At 40.7% G+C, this 21,356-nt stretch overlaps 1 protein-coding gene across 8 annotated transcripts in view; it reads left to right on the top strand.

The window, feature by feature from the left end:
• The window catches only part of LOC106584181 (receptor-type tyrosine-protein phosphatase F), a 424,555-nt gene that overhangs the window by 146,657 nt on the left and 256,542 nt on the right, over positions 1-21,356 (top strand). For all 8 annotated transcript variants that reach the window (XM_045706049.2, XM_082967931.1, XM_045706048.2 and 5 more), the window contains exon 2: positions 4,891-5,085. In XM_045706049.2, coding sequence (XP_045562005.1) covers positions 4,983-5,085 — 103 coding nt within the window. In that variant the 5' untranslated portion in view covers positions 4,891-4,982. The remainder of the gene's footprint in view (positions 1-4,890; positions 5,086-21,356) is intronic.

Raw genomic sequence — 21,356 nt, 5'->3', positions numbered from 1 at the left:
CATCAGATGTCACTTCCAGGTATCACAGGTCCATAACGAATGTAGTTTTGTTCAAAAAAGCTCATCATTTATGTCCAAAAATCTCCGTCTTGTTAGCACATGATCTAAGCCAGCCGGACTTCTCGTCATGAACGAGGGGAAAAAATGTATTTACGTTCGTTCAAACATGTCAAACGTTGTATAGCATAAATCATTAGGGCCTTTTTTAACCAGAACATGAATAATATTCAAGGTGGACGAATGCATACTCTTTTTTAACGTATTGGAACGAGGGTACCCAACATGAACTCGCGCGCCAGGTGTCTAATGGGCCATCATCGTTCCATGGCTCTTGTTCGGTCAGATCTCCCTCCAGAAGACTCAAAACACTTTGTAAAGGCTGGTGACATCTAGTGGAAGCAATAGGAAGTGCCAAAATATTCCTCAGCCCCTGTGTTTTTCAATGGGATAGGTTTAAAGGTAATACAACACATCAGGTATCCACTTCCTGTCAGAAAATGTCTCAGGGTTTTGCCTGCCAAATGAGTTCTGTTATACTCACAGACACCATTCAAACAGTTTTAGAAACTTTAGAGTGTTTTCTATCCTTATATAATAAGTATATGCATATTCTAGTTACTGGGTAGGATTAGTAACCAGATTAAATCGGGTACATTTTTTTTATCCAGCCGTGCAAATACTGCCCCCTAGCCCTAACAGGTTAAACTAACCATTTACACAAAGGACCTCTTCTCCAGATATCACCCAACCTGTGTTATCTCTGAGGTATTTCATTTACATAAATGAATGGCCCAGATAGATACTGTATTTCAGGTATGGCTATGAAATGGCAACGCTGTCATAATCAGATATAGTGTGTATCAAAGTGCTAGCTTAAGTATGATGTATTGAAATATAAAGCACTAATACATTTATCGAGTACTAGGCTACTTTTCCTTTCAGCATTTGAGCAGTAGACAGATCCACTCTATGGGCCTACAGTAGAGATTTCTAATTAACAAACTGTTTGAAATGGTAACACTATCAGACATGAAGCAGTCAATTTGCAATATGTGGATTAAACAAGATTACAGATCAATCTAGCAACAATAATACAAGTTGCTGGTGGATGGATGAGTGGGTTTTAGAGCAGTCCAGTCTGGTTGAGGCTCTCTGTGTGTGTGTGTGTGTGTGTGTGTGTGTGTGTGTGTGTGTGTGTGTGTGTGTGTGTGTGTGTGTGTGTGTGTGTATGCGCGTTTCTCTCTGTGTGTGTGTGTGTGTGTGTGTGTGTGTGTGTGTCATTTCCCTGAAATCCTTTAATGCACTCAAACAACATGTTGTCTGGAATTAGCGTACTTGCACCATATGATCTAAGAATACATCATGTAGATGCATCACTTCATAGTTCACAGGTCAGACTGCCTGTCACATTAGTGAACAAACTTAAAGTAGCCTCCCACACACCATGCTATATCATGGCCTTACTGATGGTACTGTATAGAACAGAGAAGGAATTATTTTCCACAGTCTTATACACTTTACACAAACACCAAACCAACAACTCATCACCCAGACATTTACAATTAGAGTTTATGGCTTGCATGTGTGGGTGAGTGTGCTTGTTTCTCTCTAATTGTCACTGACAAATATCACTACTTTGTTTCAACCCCATAAAGATGGTTCTCTAAACCTGGTATGTGTTCATTAGGGCGCAACAATCCTGATCTTCAAGTCATATGTTTTTAAAGTTGTTTGTTGAAGCCTCAAGGGAGGCTGATAATCTCCCAATAAGGCGCAGTCAGGCAATGTATGTTTCATGAGTCTGTTGGTTATTGAATCAATGAAGTTAGAAGTCTCAGATGTGAAAGCTCTGATGAAAGTGATGACTCTCTAGCTAGCTGTCACAGTGAAGAGGTCTCATACAGCGGCACCATCTTGTTTCGAGAGAGAGATGATTTGGGACAGCGAGTGCTGCTGATGTTGTTGATGCCGTGAGATGCTTTCAACCTAACTCTTTGAGATGAAGGCACAGGAAGACAGAGCAACTGAGCAAACGGCACGTCACAATTCTTGAAAACCGTCTCGTTTTTAAGTTTGAAAGATTTGTTTGTTCTGTAATTGAATTTCTTTTGCCTGCACGCTAAGAGAGAGAGAGACGCTCACATGCAAGTCAACATCTTGTTTTTTGCCTTTTTATCTTTTCATTAACATGTTTATTATAAAGTTAATAAGAAGACAAATTATATGCAGTTAGTCAGGTTGCAAGTGGATGATGTAGGTCTACGCAATGTCAACCTCCTCAATGAAATTATACGTTTTCCGCAAAGACGACAACACTTTCTTCAAAATAATGGCTTAGGAGTGACAACACTTTCACCTCCCACTGTCTGTAATCTCCATGAATGGCAGCATTCATCCAAAGCACACACCCACTTTTGAGGAAAACTATGTTTTCATTTTGTATTCATACTAAACAAAAATATAAATGTAACATGCAACAATTTCAAATATTTTACTGAGTAATGAAATCAGTCAATTGAAGGACCGAATATATGGATTTGACATTTCTGGGAATACAGACATGCATCTATTGGTCACAGATGCCTTAAAAAAAAGGTAGGGGCGTGGATCAGAAAATCAGTCAGTATCTGGTGTGACCACCATTTGCCTCATGCAGCGCGACACATCTCCTTCTCATGGAGTTGATCAGGCTGTTGATTGTGGCCTGTGGAATGTTGTCCCACTCTTCAATGGCTGTGCGATGTTGCTAGATATTGGCAGGAACTGGAACACGCTGTCGTACAAAATCGATTAAGAGCATCCCAAACATGCTCAATGGGTGACATGCCTAGTGAGCATGCGGGCCGTGGGAGAAATGGGAAATAGTACACAATTCTAGCTTCAAGGAATTGTGTACAGATCCTTGCGACGTGGTGCCGTGCATTATCGTGCTGAAACATGAGGTGATGGTGGCAGATGAATTGCACGACAATGGGCCTCAGGATCTCGTCACCGTATATTGATAAAATGCAATTGTGTTCGTTGTCCATAGTTTATGCCTGCCTATACCATAACCCCATCGCCACCATGTGGCACTCTGTTCACAACGTTGACATCAGCAAACCGGTTGTGAGGCCAGTTGGACGTACTGCCAAATTCTGTGAAATGACGTCGGCGGCAAGCTTATGGTAGATATATTAACATTCAATTATCTGGCAACAGCTCTGCTGGACATTCCTACAGTCAGCATGCCAATTGCACGCTCCCTAAAAACTTGAGACATCTGTGGCATTGTGTTGTGTGAAAAACTGCACATTTTAGAGTGATTTTTTTTTTATTGTCCCCAGCACCTGTGCAATGATCATGCTGTTTAATCAGCTTCTTGATATGCCACACCTGTCAGGAGGATGGATTATCTTGGCAAAGGAGAAATGCTCACTAACAGGGATGTAAACAAATTTGTGCACTACTTTTGAGAGAAATACAGGCTTGTAATGAGCCTGTGATAATACCGAGGCGGTAGTCCTTTCCGTTCACCACTGTTTTAATGTGGAGACATTAAGAACTGCTGTATGGGACTGGCATAGCAGTGGCACCAAAGCGATTTAGGGAAGATCTCAATTGCATACTCCTCGCACCTTCTCTCCTCCCTTCAGCTCCTTCTCAAAACCCATTGGAGGAGGTCAGAGGGCCCTCTCCTCTGATCTTTTCCTCCAATGGGTTTTGAGAAGGAGACGAGTAGAGAGGACACCAGAAGTTTGCAATTGAGATCTTCCCATAGAGTACGTTCCAAATGGCACTGTATTCCCTATTAAGTGCACTACTAGTAGTGCCCTATATAGGGAATAGGGTGCCATTTGGGTCATAGCCATGGTGTTTGACACCAAGGAGACTTAGCTTGGAGGAACAGGGTGTGTGGGGGGGGGAACGTCCACTAAACCAACGTTTATAAGTTTGAGCAAAGCTAGCTCATTGAAATGACACAGTGGATTTGCTATTCAATATTCAGCTAATTCAGTTATTCAAGTTGAATGTAAAGGATTACGTTCTGTCAAATCCTTTTTGTCACTCTCCTCTATTTCTATTATTGTATTATTAATCCAATCCTTCAGACTATTGTGTGTATGAAAAACAACATTACCAAGTCATTGTTAAGGGTTAAACCTTCCCGACCGCCTCTGCCTTGGACAGGCTTCAAACAGATTGACTGTACCTATGGCAGTCTTGGCAGCGCAGCAGCCTTGTAGTTAATGTTTGGCTCTGTCTATCTGAAGAAAATGACATGAATGGCTTGCATAAGCGTGGTGCCTTTTTGTGATTTGCGGTCCATTTGTGAGAGGCAGGTGCTCAACAGTAATTATGCTGAAGATGACTAGTGAACGTGTGTGTGTGTTTGTGTGGGTGTGTGACGATTCCTGGCGGACCCAACAACCATGTGTTCCTCCAATGTGTTCATGTTTTGGAAAACACACACACACAAAGTCTCTCCCTTACGGGCCTGTCACCGGTGGTCCCCAGAGTGTATCTGCTGTGTGGGTGTTTGTATCTAGGTTCCCCGGGGCCCCATTCTACATATTGTAGGAACCATTTAATGTCTGCGTTGTCTACCTTGTGTTTACCTATCTACATATGTAGTCCTATTTTAGTCTGGTCTATTGGATAATTTTGAACCAACGGTGAGACTGAGATCTGTGTAGCACAAGTAGTGGCCATTTGGACTATTTTACTGTGATATATTTTACTTGCAATGACTGTGATTGATTTGACTTGCAATGGCTGTGCTATGTGGTTTGTTGTGCTACGTATTTAGTTGAATGCACAGATTCTAAGTCTCTACAGATAAGGCTTTCTACTAAATAACAAAATGAACATCCAATACTAACCCCATCTCTCTTCTGTCTCCTTTCCCAGCTGTCACTATGATTGTGTGAGCTCCTAGCCATCGAGCGGAGTGGGAGTGTCTGTAGGAGAACAGAGGCGAGAGGAGTGCCAACACCTGGACTATGGCGCCGCACCACCGGCGGGCAGACTATCCCCTCGCCAGGGGGGCCGTGCTTATCCTGCTCCTGGGCTGTCTGGCCCTGCCATCACCATCCCATGCAGACAGTGAGTAACACAATCATATCTATGATACCTCAATAGATATATGCTGTATATGCATAGTATTCTAATACTATTTCTGTGTACACACAGGGGCAGACTGGGACCAGAAATCAGTTCTGGCATTTCTAACACACTGGCCCGTTTTTTTTTCCCTTGAGGCCCCCATAATTAGCCAGATAGTGATAATTTTGCACAAAAAACCCAAGTTAGACAGACCCACTAGGCTAAAAATGAACCAGTCCTTCTAGCATTACCCCGAAATGCAGATGGTCAGTCTGCCCCTGGGTACACCAGAGACAAGTGTGCAGAGAGAAGTGTGCAGTGCTGTTTCACTAGAGATGTACCAGCTATGATTACAATGTAACTAGCCAATGGAAATCATCCCAGTGGGGAAAGCTGGTTGAAATTACATCATCGCACGCAGACAGTCAGAAGCACCATGATATTACCTCCACAGAGAACATTCTGCCTGTTATTGTACAGCTTGGGGAGGTATTTTCCATAGACTATAGGACCTGATTTCCTAGACTATAGGGGCTGGTCCTGGACTAAAAAGCTTGCTCAATGAAGATTCGCCATAGAGATATATTGTAGATGATTCTCTAATTCTCTTTCTGTGGATACCTTCACCTGAGATGCACCAGAGAGAAAAGTGCTGTTTTATATGACCAGAGATTAACCAGTTATCCTTACCATTTCCCCCAACTAGCCGCAGCTCAAAAGGTCATCGGGCAAAGTTGAAATGATACTAGAACTGGCTGTAAACTATTTGTAATCACATAATTTCAACCAGTTTTGCTTTCTGGTATTGCTCCTAAATCGTCCTGTAGTAGTATAGCTTTGCAGAGGTAATTTCCATAGACAAAGTCCTGTAGGCAATAGGCCTACATTATCAATTTGTAAACTGAGGATGTTAAGGAAACAATGCTGTGACACATTCAATTAATTAAATCCCTGCTTGAACTAAGTGTTCCGTTTGTTCACTCTTATATCTATCGCCTTCTAACCTAAACAGATTTTAGCTAGGTAATGATCCATCCTGTTGTGATCCATCAGCAGTGCCAGACTCTGTGACATCTCTGATCTCTCTCTGCTGTTTACTCACATTGTTATCATGAGATGTTGTCTTGTTGAATCTTTTCAACCTCTCACTGCTTGTGATACCAGTCAGATATCTTGACTTTAGACAGTGTGGAAACAGTGAGTCTTGAGAGCATCCCAGAACCCTTTCAGGTTTTCTTTTGTGTTCTGAGGAACGTTGTTTGTGCTCTGAAGGAAGACTCACTAACTCTTTGTTCGTTCTGAGCCTTCTTCCTTAATGAATGAATGAATTCCAGTGATTCTATCAGAGTTTCTTTCAGACAGCCTTCTTAGCATTCTTGTTTTTCTAACCGCTCCTCAACCATCCAACGTTATTCTAATGGCACACAAGGCAGACAATGGTAGGGACTTTGCAAATAGAGACTATGCTTGAGACTGCGTTTAGAGCTCTCAAGTGCCAGACATAAAGAGGAATATGACTGCAATGTAACCCTGTCCTCTCTAGCCTGTCAGCTTCTACGTTACAGTATTCAGTAGGCTGAAGTGTAATGATGCAGCAATGCATGAAACCCAGGCACTTATACTACCACACGTTACAGTGACTAGAGATCAGGCTACCCTTCCCCCAACCCCCCTGCCCATGGCTGATGGGTTGGAGCATTGTTAGCCTTGTAATATCAGCTGTTTCTCTCTCCAACTAACATTGTTGGTGTCCCCAGGGTGACTAAAGCATGGGTTGTCTTATTTTACTGACTTCTGAGCAGCATATTGCTCTACCATGCATGTCTTACACTTACAAGTTGAAATAGAAGATTGCATTATCGTAACCAACAAATACGTTAAGAAATAACTTTGTTAGGACTCTTGATTGATATATGTGAAGGTCAGGTCTGGGGTGAGGTAAAGTAGTTAGACAGCAAAGAGGGTGAACCCATGAACCAGACGAGCTAATGCAATCATGTTGTTTGGGTGTTTCCCATGAGAGTCCCATTTTAGTACTGCATGTACGCACACAGGCACACACACACCCACCCACACCTGCACCGGCAGATCCACACACACACGCACGCACATACAGGCGCACGCACACACACACACACACACACACACACACACACACACACACACACACACACACACACACACACACACACCACAGTAATCTCATTACTGCACAGCATCCTAGGGGGGAGCAGTACTCTCTCTAATCGACGTGACATGCTTCACGTCAAATTTATGATGATTTTTAATAGAAGGAATTAATGAGACAGAAAATGTAATATTCCTGGCCGCTGTGTGTGTGTCTGCGTGTGTGTGTGTGTGTGTGTGTCAGGGAGGATGAGTGTCTGGGGGTAAATCCACTCACTGACAGTTCAGTTAGATACTCTGTGTGGTTGCACATCGAGGAGTAGAAAAAATGTTTTGTCGGCACAAAAATTGTTTATAGTTTTACAGGAGGACAGCTAGCAATGCGAGAAGGAGCTGAAGCTTAAAAATAGCTGGGGCTGCCAGAAAGAATGCATGGTTCTGTAGAGTGAAACCCTCTTACTGTACCTGAGATTAGGTTCGATTTACTGACACACACAGTAGCCTACACCATGATGTCGCCAGTTATTGGACCAGCTAAACCTTGCCATAGCTGCAATATTGTTTGTACATTTCTTAGCTTGATAAAAGTACTAGTGATTGAGATTATCTTAAGTTTGTGATTAATTATGTGATTAGATACAGTTCTATCACCTTCTAATGTCAACTTGAACTCCAATCCCACTAGACAACTGCTATCTTCCCAATGCCATTAATTAGATTCCATGACTTTACGTCAGCACAAGCATAGACACAACGGGATAGTTTGTTAAATAGCCTGTCCCATATTTGCTACATATGTTGAACATGTTTGCAGTCCACATTGTTCTAGTGCCGAGGTGTCAACGCAATCAGCCCACTCTAGTGTAGCCCTGAGACCGGTTTCTACATAAAACATCCTCCTATCAGGCTGCAAACGCCTTAACTCGATTTAATGGGTGGCCGCCGAACAAAAACGTGAAGATATGCTTACTGTCTTAATAAAAGGCTGTGCTAGACCTAATGTACAGTATATTGCAGTCTGGACATGGACATGCCAAATGTAGTCAATATGCAAGATTAAATTCACTAGGTTATTGATAAGCCCTAAAAAGACTATAATTCTAATAAACAAAACAACAACTTGTTTTAAATAGGCAATGTTTAAATACAGTTACAGACACCATAATTGGTTCCCATTGGTGTATAATACAAACAAAGCAACTTAGACTATGGAGGGTTTTAAGCACATCCAAACTTTTAACAGGGGCTGGATAAAGATCTAAGATAAAGAGGAAGAGAGAAAGGGGGAATGTCCATTTAGTGTTATACTGCTCGCAAATGTTATGTTTTATAATAATCAAGGAATCATCTTACAGATCATATTTGGACTTCTCCAGAAATAGCAGACAAAAATGTATTGCATTCGAGCCATGTACATTCTCACCATGAACGGTGAATCTATCTAATTCATTTTTTGTTGTTGTTTAATTTGATTAAAATGCAATCAATCTATTTTTTAAACCAAGATTTCTAAGTACGATCAGGTCAGAACCATGATATCATAAATCTCTTCTCTCATTACATGCACTGTGTGCACACAGGCCTAATTATATTTACGTATAACAATTGCACGTTTATACAAAATAATAGGCTCCTGTTAATTGTATTGTTGCCTATGTGCGAGGCAGATAAAAAAATAACATCTGCTGTTGATATGGCATTATAGGAGGACTGAATAGTTTGGAGGAGCTCGTCTTTGGTAATTGGACAAGGGGCGCTCTTTGAATATGGGGATGGATAGCCTACTTGTGAATAATGAAAAAGCATGAGTGCAAAACCCTTTAAAAGCATTCTCAGTAGACCATTTAAACCCCCTTTATTCATAGGCTACTTTTGGTCTTAATTAATGGGAGGGTAGGCTATGCTTGGTTTTTAATCAAATTAAACTTAATGGGGGGGAAACCAATAAATGTTATGTTTCTAAATATGAGATTCCCCGGCACAGAAGGCACATCTCTCCTTCCATGGGTACTGTGCTTCATGGCTGGATAGGCTGCACTTTCGCTCTCAAAATCCATGCCATTATCAACTGCTAAATATGTGTATATGATCAATAAAATGTGATTTGATTTTGATTTGATGTTACAAATTCTAGATTTTTGTCTTGGTGGCTAACGTTTCTTACCTGACTAACGTTAGCCAGCTAGCTAACATTAGCCAACTAGCCACGTAGGTAGAATTCATAACATATCATTGGTTTTGCAAATTCGTAACATATTGTACGTTTTACAAATTTGTAAGATATTGTACATTTTTGTAACATATAATATCAATTGTAATTCATAACATAAGTTTAGACAAATTGGTGATGGACATCCACAAATGAATACATACAGTGAGGGGAAAAAGTATTTGATACGCTGCTGATTTTGTACGTTTGCCCACTGACAAAGAAATGATCAGTCTATAATTTTAATGGTAGGTTTATTTGAACAGTGAGAGACAGAATAACAACAAAAAAATCCAGAAAAATGCATGTCAAAAATGTTATAAAATGATGTGCGGGAAATAATGAGGGAAATAATTATTTGACCCCTCTGCAAAACATGACTTAGTACTTGGTGGCAAAACCCTTGTTGGCAATCACAGAGATCAGACGTTTCTTGTACTTGGCCACCAGGTTTGCACACATCTCAGGAGGGATTTTGTCCCACTCCACTTTGCAGATCTTCTCCAAGTCATTAAGTTTTCGAGGCTGGCTTTTGGCAACTCGAACCTTCAGCTCCCTCCACAGATTTTCTATGGGATTAAGGTCTGGAGACTGGCTAGGCCACTCCAGGACCTTAATGTGCTTCTTCTTGAGCCACTCCTTTGTTGCCTTGGCCGTGTGTTTTGGGTCATTGTCATGCTGGAATACCCATCCACGACCCATTTTCAATGCCCTGGCTGAGGGAAGGAGGTTCTCACCCAAGATTTGATGGTACATGGCCCCGTCCATCGTCCCTTTGATGCGGTGAAGTTGTCCTGTCCCCTTAGCAGAAAAACACCCCCAAAGCATAATGTTTCCACCTCCATGTTTGGCGGTGCGGATGGTGTTCTTGGGGTCATAGGTAGCATTCCTCTTCCTCCAAACACAGCGAGTTGAGTTGATGTCAAAGAGCTCCATTTTGGTCTCATCTGACCACAACACTTTCACCCAGTTGTCCTCTGAATCATTCAGATGTTCATTGGTAAAATTCAGACGGGCATGTATATGTGCTTTCTTGAGCAGGGGGACCTTGTGGGCGCTGCAGAATTTCAGTCCTTTACGGCGTAGTGTGTTACCAATTGTTTTCTTGGTGACTATGGTCCCAGCTGCCTTGAGATCATTGACAAGATCCTCCCGTGTAGTTCTGGGCTGATTCCTCACCGTTCTCATGATCATTGAAACTCCACGAGGTGAGATCTTGCATGGAGCCCCAGGCCGAGGGAGATTGACAGTTCTTTTGTGTTTCTTCCATTTGCGAATAATCGCACCAACTGTTGTCACCTTCTCACCAAGCTGCTTGGCGATGGTCTTGTAGCCCATTCCAGCCTTGTGTAGGTCTACAATCTTGTCCCTGACATCCTTGGAGAGCTCTTTGGTCTTGGCCATGGTGGAGGGTTTGGAATCTGATTGATTGATTGCTTCTGTGGACAGGTGTCTTTTATATGGGTAACAAACTGAGATTAGGAGCACTCCCTTTAAGAGTGTGCTCCTAATCTCAGCTCGTTACCTGTATAAAAGACACCTGTGAGCCAGAAATCTTTCTGATTGAGAGGGTGTCAAATACTTATTTCCCTCATTAAAATGCGAATCAATTTATAACATTTTTGACATACGTTTTTCTGGATTTTTGTTGTTGTTATTCTGTCTCTCACTGTTCAAATAAACCTACCATTCAAATTATAGACGGATCATTTCTTTGTCAGTGGGCAAACGTACAAAATCAGCATGGGATCAAATACTTTTTTCCCTCACTGTACCATACGAAACTTAACATATCATACTAAATGGAGTATCTTAGATTTAATTACAGAATAATATGAAATGGTCTAAGAGCAGGTTGCAGTTTGATGTAATCCACTTTCCTATCAGGTGAAATTACACAACAATGTGTTTATTGGGGCCATATATCTAGGTGATATTCGACTTGTAGATCAGGTCCATTGCCCTTGTGCGTCCCAAATGGCACCATATCCCACATATAGTGTACTACTTTTGACCAGTGCCATGAGGGTATAAAAGGAATAGGGTGCCATTTGGAATGCAGGCATTTGGCTCAGGTCAGTAGGATAGAAAATGTTGTGGTTCGCAATCGAAAACACTTCTGAAATGGAACCATTCAAATTTAAATGAATGAGATGACACCTATTCATTGAAATCTTTGTAATGCAATCTCTCGATCTGTCTCTTTGTATTGGCATATTGCACAACATTAACATGGCCAACAAGAACAGGAGAAAAGTAAAAGATATTGGGGTCATGTAAAAAATGGCGCACTGACATTTTCCAGCCCCATGGCCAGGTTTGGAAAACGAACTGTCTAACATCAGCTCAATTGTGTTGAGGTGGGAGGGGTGGCAATATTTGAAGTTTGTCCTTAAAAACAAGCACAAAAGTGTAAATTTCATGCAGCGCTAATGAACGTTTTGGTGTCAGTGAGAACACATAGTTGATAATGGCATGGATTTTGAGAGCAAAAGTGCAGCCTATCCAGCCACGAAGCACAGTGCCTATGGACGGAGAGATGTGCCTTCTGTGCCGGTGAATCTCATATTTAGAAACATGAAAAAATGATTGGTTTCCCCCCATTTTATTTAATTTAATTAAAAACCAAGCATAGTCTACCTCCCCCTTAATCAAGCCACAAGTAGCCTATGAGTAAAGGGGTTTAAATGGTCTACTGAGAATGCTTTTAAAGGGCTTTGCACTCATGCTTTTTCATTATTCACATGTAGGCTATCCATCCCCATTTTCAAAGAGCGCCCCTTGTCCAATTACCAAAGACAAGCTCCTCCAAACTATTCAGTCCTCCTATAATGCCATATCAACAGCAGATGTTATTTTGTATCTGCCTCGCACATAGGCAACAATACAATTAACAGGAGCATATTATTTTGTATAGACGTGTGAATGTTATGCATAAAGATAATTAGGCCTAAGTGTGCACTCATTGCCATGTAATGAGAGAAGAGATTTCTGATATCATGGTCTGAACAGGATGTGGTCATAGGCTGGGCCTACCATAGATATAGAACCCTCTGTATCCTCTGCATCTTACACATGTATATTCTGTAGAGCCTCGATGTTACTGTTTAATTTCATCACGACCTACACTATTTGCTTAGTTTTTGATGATTGTAATCTTCTCCCTTCATTAATTATCATATCTACAGTATATCATCAGGCCTTATGCCTTTCTTTGTGGGCCTAGTTAAAAATATTGTTGTTTAAAAAAAAATGTTTAATTTGTGTTTAATTTGATTAAAAACCAAATGTATTTCCTCCCGAGTGGTGCAGTTGGTCTAAGGCACTGCATCGTAGTGCTAGAGGCGTCACTACAGATCTGGGTTCGATCCCAGGCTGTGTCTCAGCCGGCCGCAACCAGGATACCCATATGGCCCAGCGTCGTCCGGGTTAGGGGAGGGTTTGGCCGGCTGGAATGTCCTTGTCCCATCGCGCTCTAGTGACTCCTTGTGGCAGCCTTGCACATTGACTTCGGTCGCCAGCTGTACGGTGTTTCCTCCAATACATTGGTGCGGCTGGCTTCCGGGTTAAGCGAGCAGTGTGTCAAGAAGCGATGTGGCTTGGCGGGGTTGTGTTTTGGAGGACGGATGGCTCTCACCCTTGCCTCTCCCGAGTCCATACGGGAGATGCAGCGATGGGACAAGACTGTAACTACCAATTGGATATCATAAAAATGGGGTAGAAAAAATATATATTCCTGCAGAAGTGCAAATATTATCTGTAAGTGTCACGGCTTTCTTCGTCGGAGGACGATATAGCGAAATCGTCGTCTGAAAAGGTGGACCAATATGCAGCAGAGTTGGTGTTCATTTTCTTAATTTATTAAAGACCGTTGAACACGAAAAACAAGAAAACAATAAGCACGACCAATGACAGTTTTGCAGGCTCACAAAAACACACAATGCAAAAACAATCTCCCACAAATACAAGACAAACACACCCAACTAATATAGGACTTCCAATCAAAGGCAACACCAAACAGCTGCCTTCAATTGGAAGTCCACCCAATTAACTCAACATAGAAACACACTCACTAGACTACACATAGAAATACATAAACATAGACCATAACTCAAAACCCGGAAATAATAAATCAAACGCCCTCCTAACTAACACACCACCCTGAACCACATAAAACAAATACCCTCTGCCACGTCCTGACCAAACTACAATAACAATTAACCCTTATACTGGCCAGGACGTGACAGTAAGATGGTTCCATGATGTTTATAAAACATTACATTTGCGAGCAGTATAACAGAAAATGGACAATCCCCCTTTCTCTTTATATTGGATATTTATCCAGCTCCAGTGAAAAGTTTGGACTTGCGTAAAACCCTCCGTAGTGTAAGTTGCTTTGTTTGTATTATACGTCCATGGGGACCAATTATCGTGTCTGTAACTGCATTTAGACATAGGCTATTTAAAACATGTTGATGTTTTGTTTTTATTAGAATTATACACAGTCTATTAGGGCTTATTAATAGCCTAGTGAATTTAAGCTTGCTTATTGACTACATTTGTTATGTCCATGTCCATTGCAATATACATTAGGTGTAGGGGAGCATTTTATTAAGCCAGTAAGCATATCTTCCAATTTTTTTCTTGCGGCCCCCATTAAATCGAGTAAAGGAGGAATTCTACTCCTTTGCAGCCTGATAGGAGGATGTTTTATGTAGAAACCGGTCTCTGGGGGACACTCAAGCGAATTACCGGCTGGGCTGATTGCATCAACGCCTTGGCGCTAGAACAATGTGGACTGCAAGCATGTTCAACATATGTAGCAAATACGGGACAGGCTATTTAACAAACTATCCCGTTGTGTCTTTGCTTGTGCTGATGTAAAGTCATGGAATCTAATTAATTGGGAAGATAACAGTTGTCTAGTGGGATTGGAGTTGAAGTTGACATTAGAAGGTGATAGAACTGTATCTAATCACATAATTAATCACAAACTTAAGATAATCTCAATCACTAGTACTTTTATCAAGCTAAGAAATGTACAAACAATATTGCAGCTATGGCAAGGTTTAGCTGGTCCAATAACTGGCGACACCATGGTGTAGGCTACTATGTGTCAGTAAATCTAACCAAATCAAATTTTATTGGTCACATACACATGGTTAGCAGATGTTAATGCGAGTGTAGCGAAATGCTTGTGCTTCTAGTTCCGACTATGCAGTAAAATCTAAGGAGTAATCTAACAAATTCACAACAACTACCTTATACACACAAATACACACAAATGTAAAGGGATGAATAAGAATATGTACATATAAATATATGTATGAGCGATGGCGTGCGGCATAGGCAAGATGCAGTAGATGGTATAGAATACAGTATATACATATGAGATGAGTAATGTAGGATATGTAAACATTATTAAAGTGGCATTATTTAAAGTGACTAGTGATACCTTTATTAAGTCTGTTTATTTAAGTGGCCAGAGATTTGAGTCTGTATGTTGGCAGCAGCCTTTCTATGTTAGTGATGGCTGTTTAACATTCGGATGGCCTAGAGATAGAACCCAATCTCAGGTACATTAAGAGGGTTTCTCTCAATGGAACCATGCATTCTTTCTGGCAGCCCCAGCTATTTTCAAGCTTCAGCTTATTCAATTTATGTGCCGCAATGTTTTTTTGACTCTTCGATGTGCATCCACACAGAGTACCAAACTGTGAACTGTGAGTGAGTGGACTTACTCCCAGACACTCATCCTCCCTAAAAACATGCACACTCACGACATACACACGCCGCAGCCAGGAATATTCAATTTTCTGTTTAACTTATTTCTTCCATTAAAAATCATCCTAAATGTCACATGAAGCATGACATGTGGATTGTTACTACATTAAACTATGTGACCGAGCGCCTCGATTCGGTCATGTGCAGCAAAATTTGAAATGTTTTTTAATTTTTACATTGGATAAAAATAGAGACTCAGAGCTAGAAAATTGTATATCATACACTGCAGTTGAGGAACAAAGGGAAAGTAATTGTTACCCCACTTTTAAGAAAATGGCCCTTGAATGTTTTGGTATACCTACTGGAGAGCTCTTCTTTGTCTACACCCATTCAGCATCATTCGCATCATCCTAAACCTTAGCCCCACCCATCTCTTTAAAGATTTAAATGTGAGGCCATGTGGTAAACACGTGCTATATCAAATAAAATGTAAGTTTATTTGTCAGATGCACTCGATACAGAAGGTGTAAATGGTACAGTGATGTAGTTACTTGCATATCAATGCAATATCAAAAACAGAACTTGTCCAGATAAAAATATTTAATAAAATTTGTATCATTATCAGATGATGCTTATCAGACACACTTGTCTAGCTATTGTCTAGACATGTACACATGTTCATGAAATACAACAGATGGCCGTAATCACCCCCAGACACACCTGGCTAATTTGATGGGTCATGTAATAATCCGACCGAAGTGGAGTCTTTTGTTTAGACATGAAGCTAGCTAGATAGCTAAACAATGAACCGGAAAAATTCCAACTCATACTACTACCAATACAAACATTGTAATCGCTGTAGTATGAATTTGCAAGTGGCTAAAGCTAACAAACTAGGTTCAAAGTTAGCTAGATAACATTAGGCTATAACTAGCAATGCAAATGGATTTCTGATTCGAATAATATTACTACACAGACCATACAGTTGAAGTCGGAAGTTTACATACACCTAGGTTGGAGTCATTAAAACTCATTTTTCAACCACTTACCTACTTTGTGCAAGTCATTTTTCCAACAATTGTTTACAGACAGATTATTTCATGTATAATTCCCTATATCACAATACCAGTGGGAAAGAAGTTTACAAACGCTAAGTTGACTGTGCCTTTAAACAGCTTGGAAAATTCCAGAAAATGATGTCATGGCTTTAGAAGCTTCTGATAGGCTAATTGACATCATTTGAGTCAACTGGAGGTGTCCCTGTGGATGCATTTCAAGGCCTACCTTCAAACTCAGTGCCTCTTTGATTGACATCATGGGAAAATCTAAAGGAATCAGCCAAGACCTCAGACCTCAGAAAATAAATATAGACCTCCACAAGTCTGGTTCATCCTTGGGAGCAATTTCCAGTTTTTGGAGAAATGTCCACTGGTCTGACGAAACAAAAATATAACTGTTTGGCCATAATGACCATTGTTATGTTTGGAGGAAAAAGGGGGAGGCTTACAAGTTGAAGAACATCATCCCAACCGTGAAGCACGGGGGTGGCAGCATCATGTTGTGGGGGTGCTTTGTTGCAAGAGGAACTGGTGCACAACACAAAGTAGATGGCATCATGAGGGAGGGAAATTATGTGGATATATTGAAGCAACATCTCAAGACATCAGTCACAAAGTTAAAGCTTGGTCGCAAATGGGTCTTCCAAATGGACAATGACCCCAAGCATACTTCCAAAGTTGTGGCTAAATTGCTTAAGGACAACAAAGTCAAGGTATTGGAGTGGCCATCACAAAGCCCTGACCTCAAACCTATAGAAAATGTGTGGGCAGAACTGAAAAAGTGTGTGTGAGCAAGGAGGCCTACAAACCTGACTCAGTTACACCAGCTCTGTCAGGAGGAATGGGCCAAAATTCACCCAACTTAACGTGGGAAGCGTGTGGAAGGCTACCCGAAATGTTTGACCCAAGTTAAACAATGTAAAGGCAATGCTACCAAATACTAATTGAGTGTATGTAAACTTCTGACCCACTGGGAATGTGATGAAAGAAATAAAATCTGAAATAAATCATTCTCTGTACTATTTTTCAGACATTTCACATTCTTAAAATAAAGTGGTGATCCTAACTGACCTAAAACAGGGAATCTTTACTAGGATTAAATGTCAGGAATTATGAAAAACTGAGTTTAAATGTAGTTGGCTAAGGTGTTTTGTAAACTTCCGACTTCAACTGTACATTGTTAATCTAGGGACACAACATCATGAAACAGCATTCCCGGGGGGAAATTATGGTTGAACTTGCTCTGAAACGCCGACACACAGACACTGTTAAGAACTAGCTAGCGAAGTAGATCTGAGAACATAATTAATTCGCTATGTAACTAGCTAGCGAGCATAGACTAACAATACTACTGGCTCCCATAAGAGGAGATCTGCAATTGATACTAACAATCTATTAGCCCGATAATGAATTCAATTCTGAAATTTCATCTGATGGTTTCTTTGAATCAGTACATTCAATGGGTTATTTGAATCAGTAACGTTACACCACACACACGATCTCTAGCCAGCTGAGAGTCAGTTAGACGTGCACCCCATACTGAATTGTCAAAAGCCCCACACCCTCGTTTTCCAGCTGAGCACACACTCAGCATTGCTACCTAATTAATAATAGATCTACTCACATGTCCAGGGCTTCTGGTTATCTTTTATATTCCAGTATTGAGTGACTGTCCTGGTCAGGAAAGGTCTTTGTTGGTGGCATATGTAATTAGCACAACAAGCTTTGGCATGCCAAATGTGTGCTCAATGTGTCTGCTTCGGTGCCATCATTACATGAATGCGGGACACAACTGTTTTGCCAAAATGACTTCCACCAATCCCTGTGGCCTAGATGATTATAGTATCTATCAGGCTGCACACAGGGGCCTGAGAGCGATGCTGTTTTGTTATGTCAACAAGGTGAATATCTTTCACATGCTGATATTGTAGAGATGTGATGGAGACTGGAGAAGGCCTGGATTCAAAAAGTATTTGTTTTCTTTCAAATAATTTGAGCAATTTATTGAGACTGCTTAGATAGTCAGGTTTCTTCATGTGAACCTTTGGGACTATTCTATTTGTTTCATTACACCAGACAAGGTCAATCATACATAGCTGAATTATTTGAAATAATAAAAATACTAATATCGCTGTGAGAAGCAATGAACAGGGTTCACAGGATGAAAGAAAGGAAACAAGATCGGTTGGAAAACAAAGCTTAATGTGCAATCAGTGAAAGCATTACCATGTTCATCTCTCAGTACCACAAGGATGACGCAAGTGAAGTTTAGTCTGATGCTGTAGGTTGGTTATCTTTGAATGCAGCAGGTAATCATTCTTAAAGTCATTACTTAATCTATCAAGTTTATGTATAAATATTTGTAAATGTATACGCTGACTGCACAAGCGGCAGGACTTCCAGTTTCACATTTTCCTGAATAAAATATCCACTTTTCACTACATTCAGACCACAATAGGGCAAACATATGTAATTATACAGATATACTAATCACAACATTTCAACATTGCGCATCTGCATAATTTAAATCTAACATTAATTTTTCATGAGATGAAGTCCACTTGATCAATAGTTATTGCTCTAGTATCCTATGGTGCAACTGGTACCAACGACATCTATCAATGACATCTTAGCATTAGCAAACAAATTAACACTGAGAGACATAGTTGTTGAATTCATCAATTTTCAGTCCAATGGACTTCCCCAAGTGAGAGCCTAAGCGAAAATGTTAACACAAAGTGTTTTATATATTTAACACAATACCATATGTATTTCATAACTCATTATTTTGAGGGAACATTTACAGAGCTTCCTAGGGTCCACAAAAAACACAAAAGAAAGCAACAAAACACTGATACAGTGATAGACAAGGACAGTCACATACATCTAAAATACAAAGATATGCAGTGCATTCCGGAACTTTTCAGACTCCTTGACCTTTTCCACTTTTTGTTACGTTATAGCGTTACTATAAAATATATTAATTGTTATTTTTCCCTCATCAGTCTACACACAATACCCCATAATGACAAAGCAAAACAGGTTTTACATTTACATGAGTATTCACACCCTTTACTCAGTACATTGTTGAAGCACTGAGGGATCGATTATAACCATATATATATATATGGTTATAATGTATATAGTCTACTGTTCAAGCACATTTTATGTCTGTTAAAATAACATCAAATTGATCAGAAATACAGTGTAGACAATGTTAATGTTGTAAATGACTATTGTAGCTGGAAACGGCGGATTTGTAATGATATATCTACATAGGCGTTCAGAGGCCCATTATCAGCAACCATCTCTCCTGTGTTCCAATGGCATGTTGTGTTAGCTAATCCAAGTTTATAATTTTAAAAGGCTAATTGATCATTAGAAAACACTTTTGCAATTATGTTATCAAAGCTGAAAACTGTTGTGACGTTTAAAGAAGCAATACAACTGGCCATCTTTAGACTAGTTGAGTATCTGGAGCATCAGCATTTGTGGGTTCGATTACAGGCTCAAAATGGCCAGAAACAAATACTTTTCTTCTGAAACTCGTCAGTCTATTTTTGTTCTAAGAAATTAAGGCTATTCCATATGAGAAATTGCCAATAAACTGAAAATATCGTACAATGCTGTCTACTACTCCCTTCACAGAACAGCGCAAACTGGCTCTAATCAAAATAGAAAGAGGAGTGGGAGGCCACAGTGCACAACTGAGCAAGAGGACAAGTACATTAGGGTGTCTAGTTTGAGAAAGACCCCTCACAAGTACTCAACTGGCAGCTTCATTAAATAGTACCCACAAAACACCAGTCTCAACATCAACAGTGAAGAGGCGACTCTGGGATGCTGGCCTTTTAGGCAGAGTTGCAAAGAAAAAGCCATATCTCAAAAAGCTATATCTGCAAACTGGCTCAAATTAAGATCCTACTTCTGTACTTTTGGCCAAAGACTTTCAATCATTTGAAGGGCTTCTTGCTCACTAACACTGTCTCTGTACCAGCGAATTTTAGCAGTGCAAATATTAAAGCAGGTCCTTGTCTGGTCTTCAGTTCTGAAGCCAGGGTTGGAGAAACGATTGGATTTTCTCTTCTACAGTACAGTGCTGCTGCAACCCCTAGACAGTGTCATAGAGACACAGTCCCCAATGTGTTAATATTTGTGACTTTTCTCTCTCCGCCCACCCCATCTTCTAGACCTCTTCTGCGCCATCGTGCAGCAGACAAATTGTGTGAAGTCTTTGTGCTTGCTGCTCCCACGGGTCATGTTTGCTTGATTATCTGCATAATATAATCTATTTTTTTCTCTTTCTCTTGTCTCCTTTTCCCTTCACCTTTCAAGTCATTGTGTGGTACTTATCCCCGACTTGTGTGGTTGGGAGGTAGTTTTCAGGGCCGCAAACAGAGAACAGAGCAGAGAAGAATAATGTATTATTTATCGGAACAAACATGAATGCCTGTGTTGCTATTGCATTCAGGCTCTTTCCAAATTTAGGTTTTTCAGATTATTGAATTTCTCACACACTGACTGATACTTTTCTGCATTCAGACAGTCTTTTATCAAGGACTGGAGGAGAAGGTTCTACTATTAAAGCTACAATTGAGCCGACTGATAGCTAGCTGTTAGCTGCTTCATTGCTCAACAAGTGAGAGGCATTACACAGAAACTATAACAGCTCTCTTGTCATTCCTAGCTCTGCTAGCCCAACACAGACATAGAAAACCTGTTCAATAAATCAAAATATATCTAATGACTGATAGGATCTCCTCTCCCCTCCCTTCCTTCCTCCACTACTTCCTCTCCCTCCCCTAATTCTCCTCCCACCACTCCATTCTCTGCCCATGCCTGACTGAGCATGTTTGGTTGAGAAAAGGTCCCCCTGTAGCCATGGGGAGGAGGTGATGGAACAGAATCGACTGTGGTTGCAGGGATCAAACTGCAGAGAGAAAATCTTCTGTTGGCCTTTCTGACACTCTGGAGGAGACAAGACTAAAGGCTTAGAGTAGCAGACGTGTGGAGCGAGGAGAGGAAGAGGGAGGAGGAGAGGTGGGGAGGGAGGAGGAGGAGAGGGGGCGGAGAAAAGGAGAAGGAGGAGGTGGTGGACGAGGTATAGAGCGAGACCCCAGAATATTACTATTAGATTTGGTGTTTACTGTTGA

This window comes from Salmo salar, chromosome 23 (genome assembly GCF_965601325.2).
Source record: "Salmo salar chromosome 23, fSalSal1, whole genome shotgun sequence".
Classification (NCBI taxonomy): Eukaryota; Metazoa; Chordata; class Actinopteri; order Salmoniformes; family Salmonidae; genus Salmo; species Salmo salar.
The sequence above is the reverse complement of the archived record's forward strand: the minus strand, read 5'-3'. Positions and strand labels throughout refer to the sequence as shown.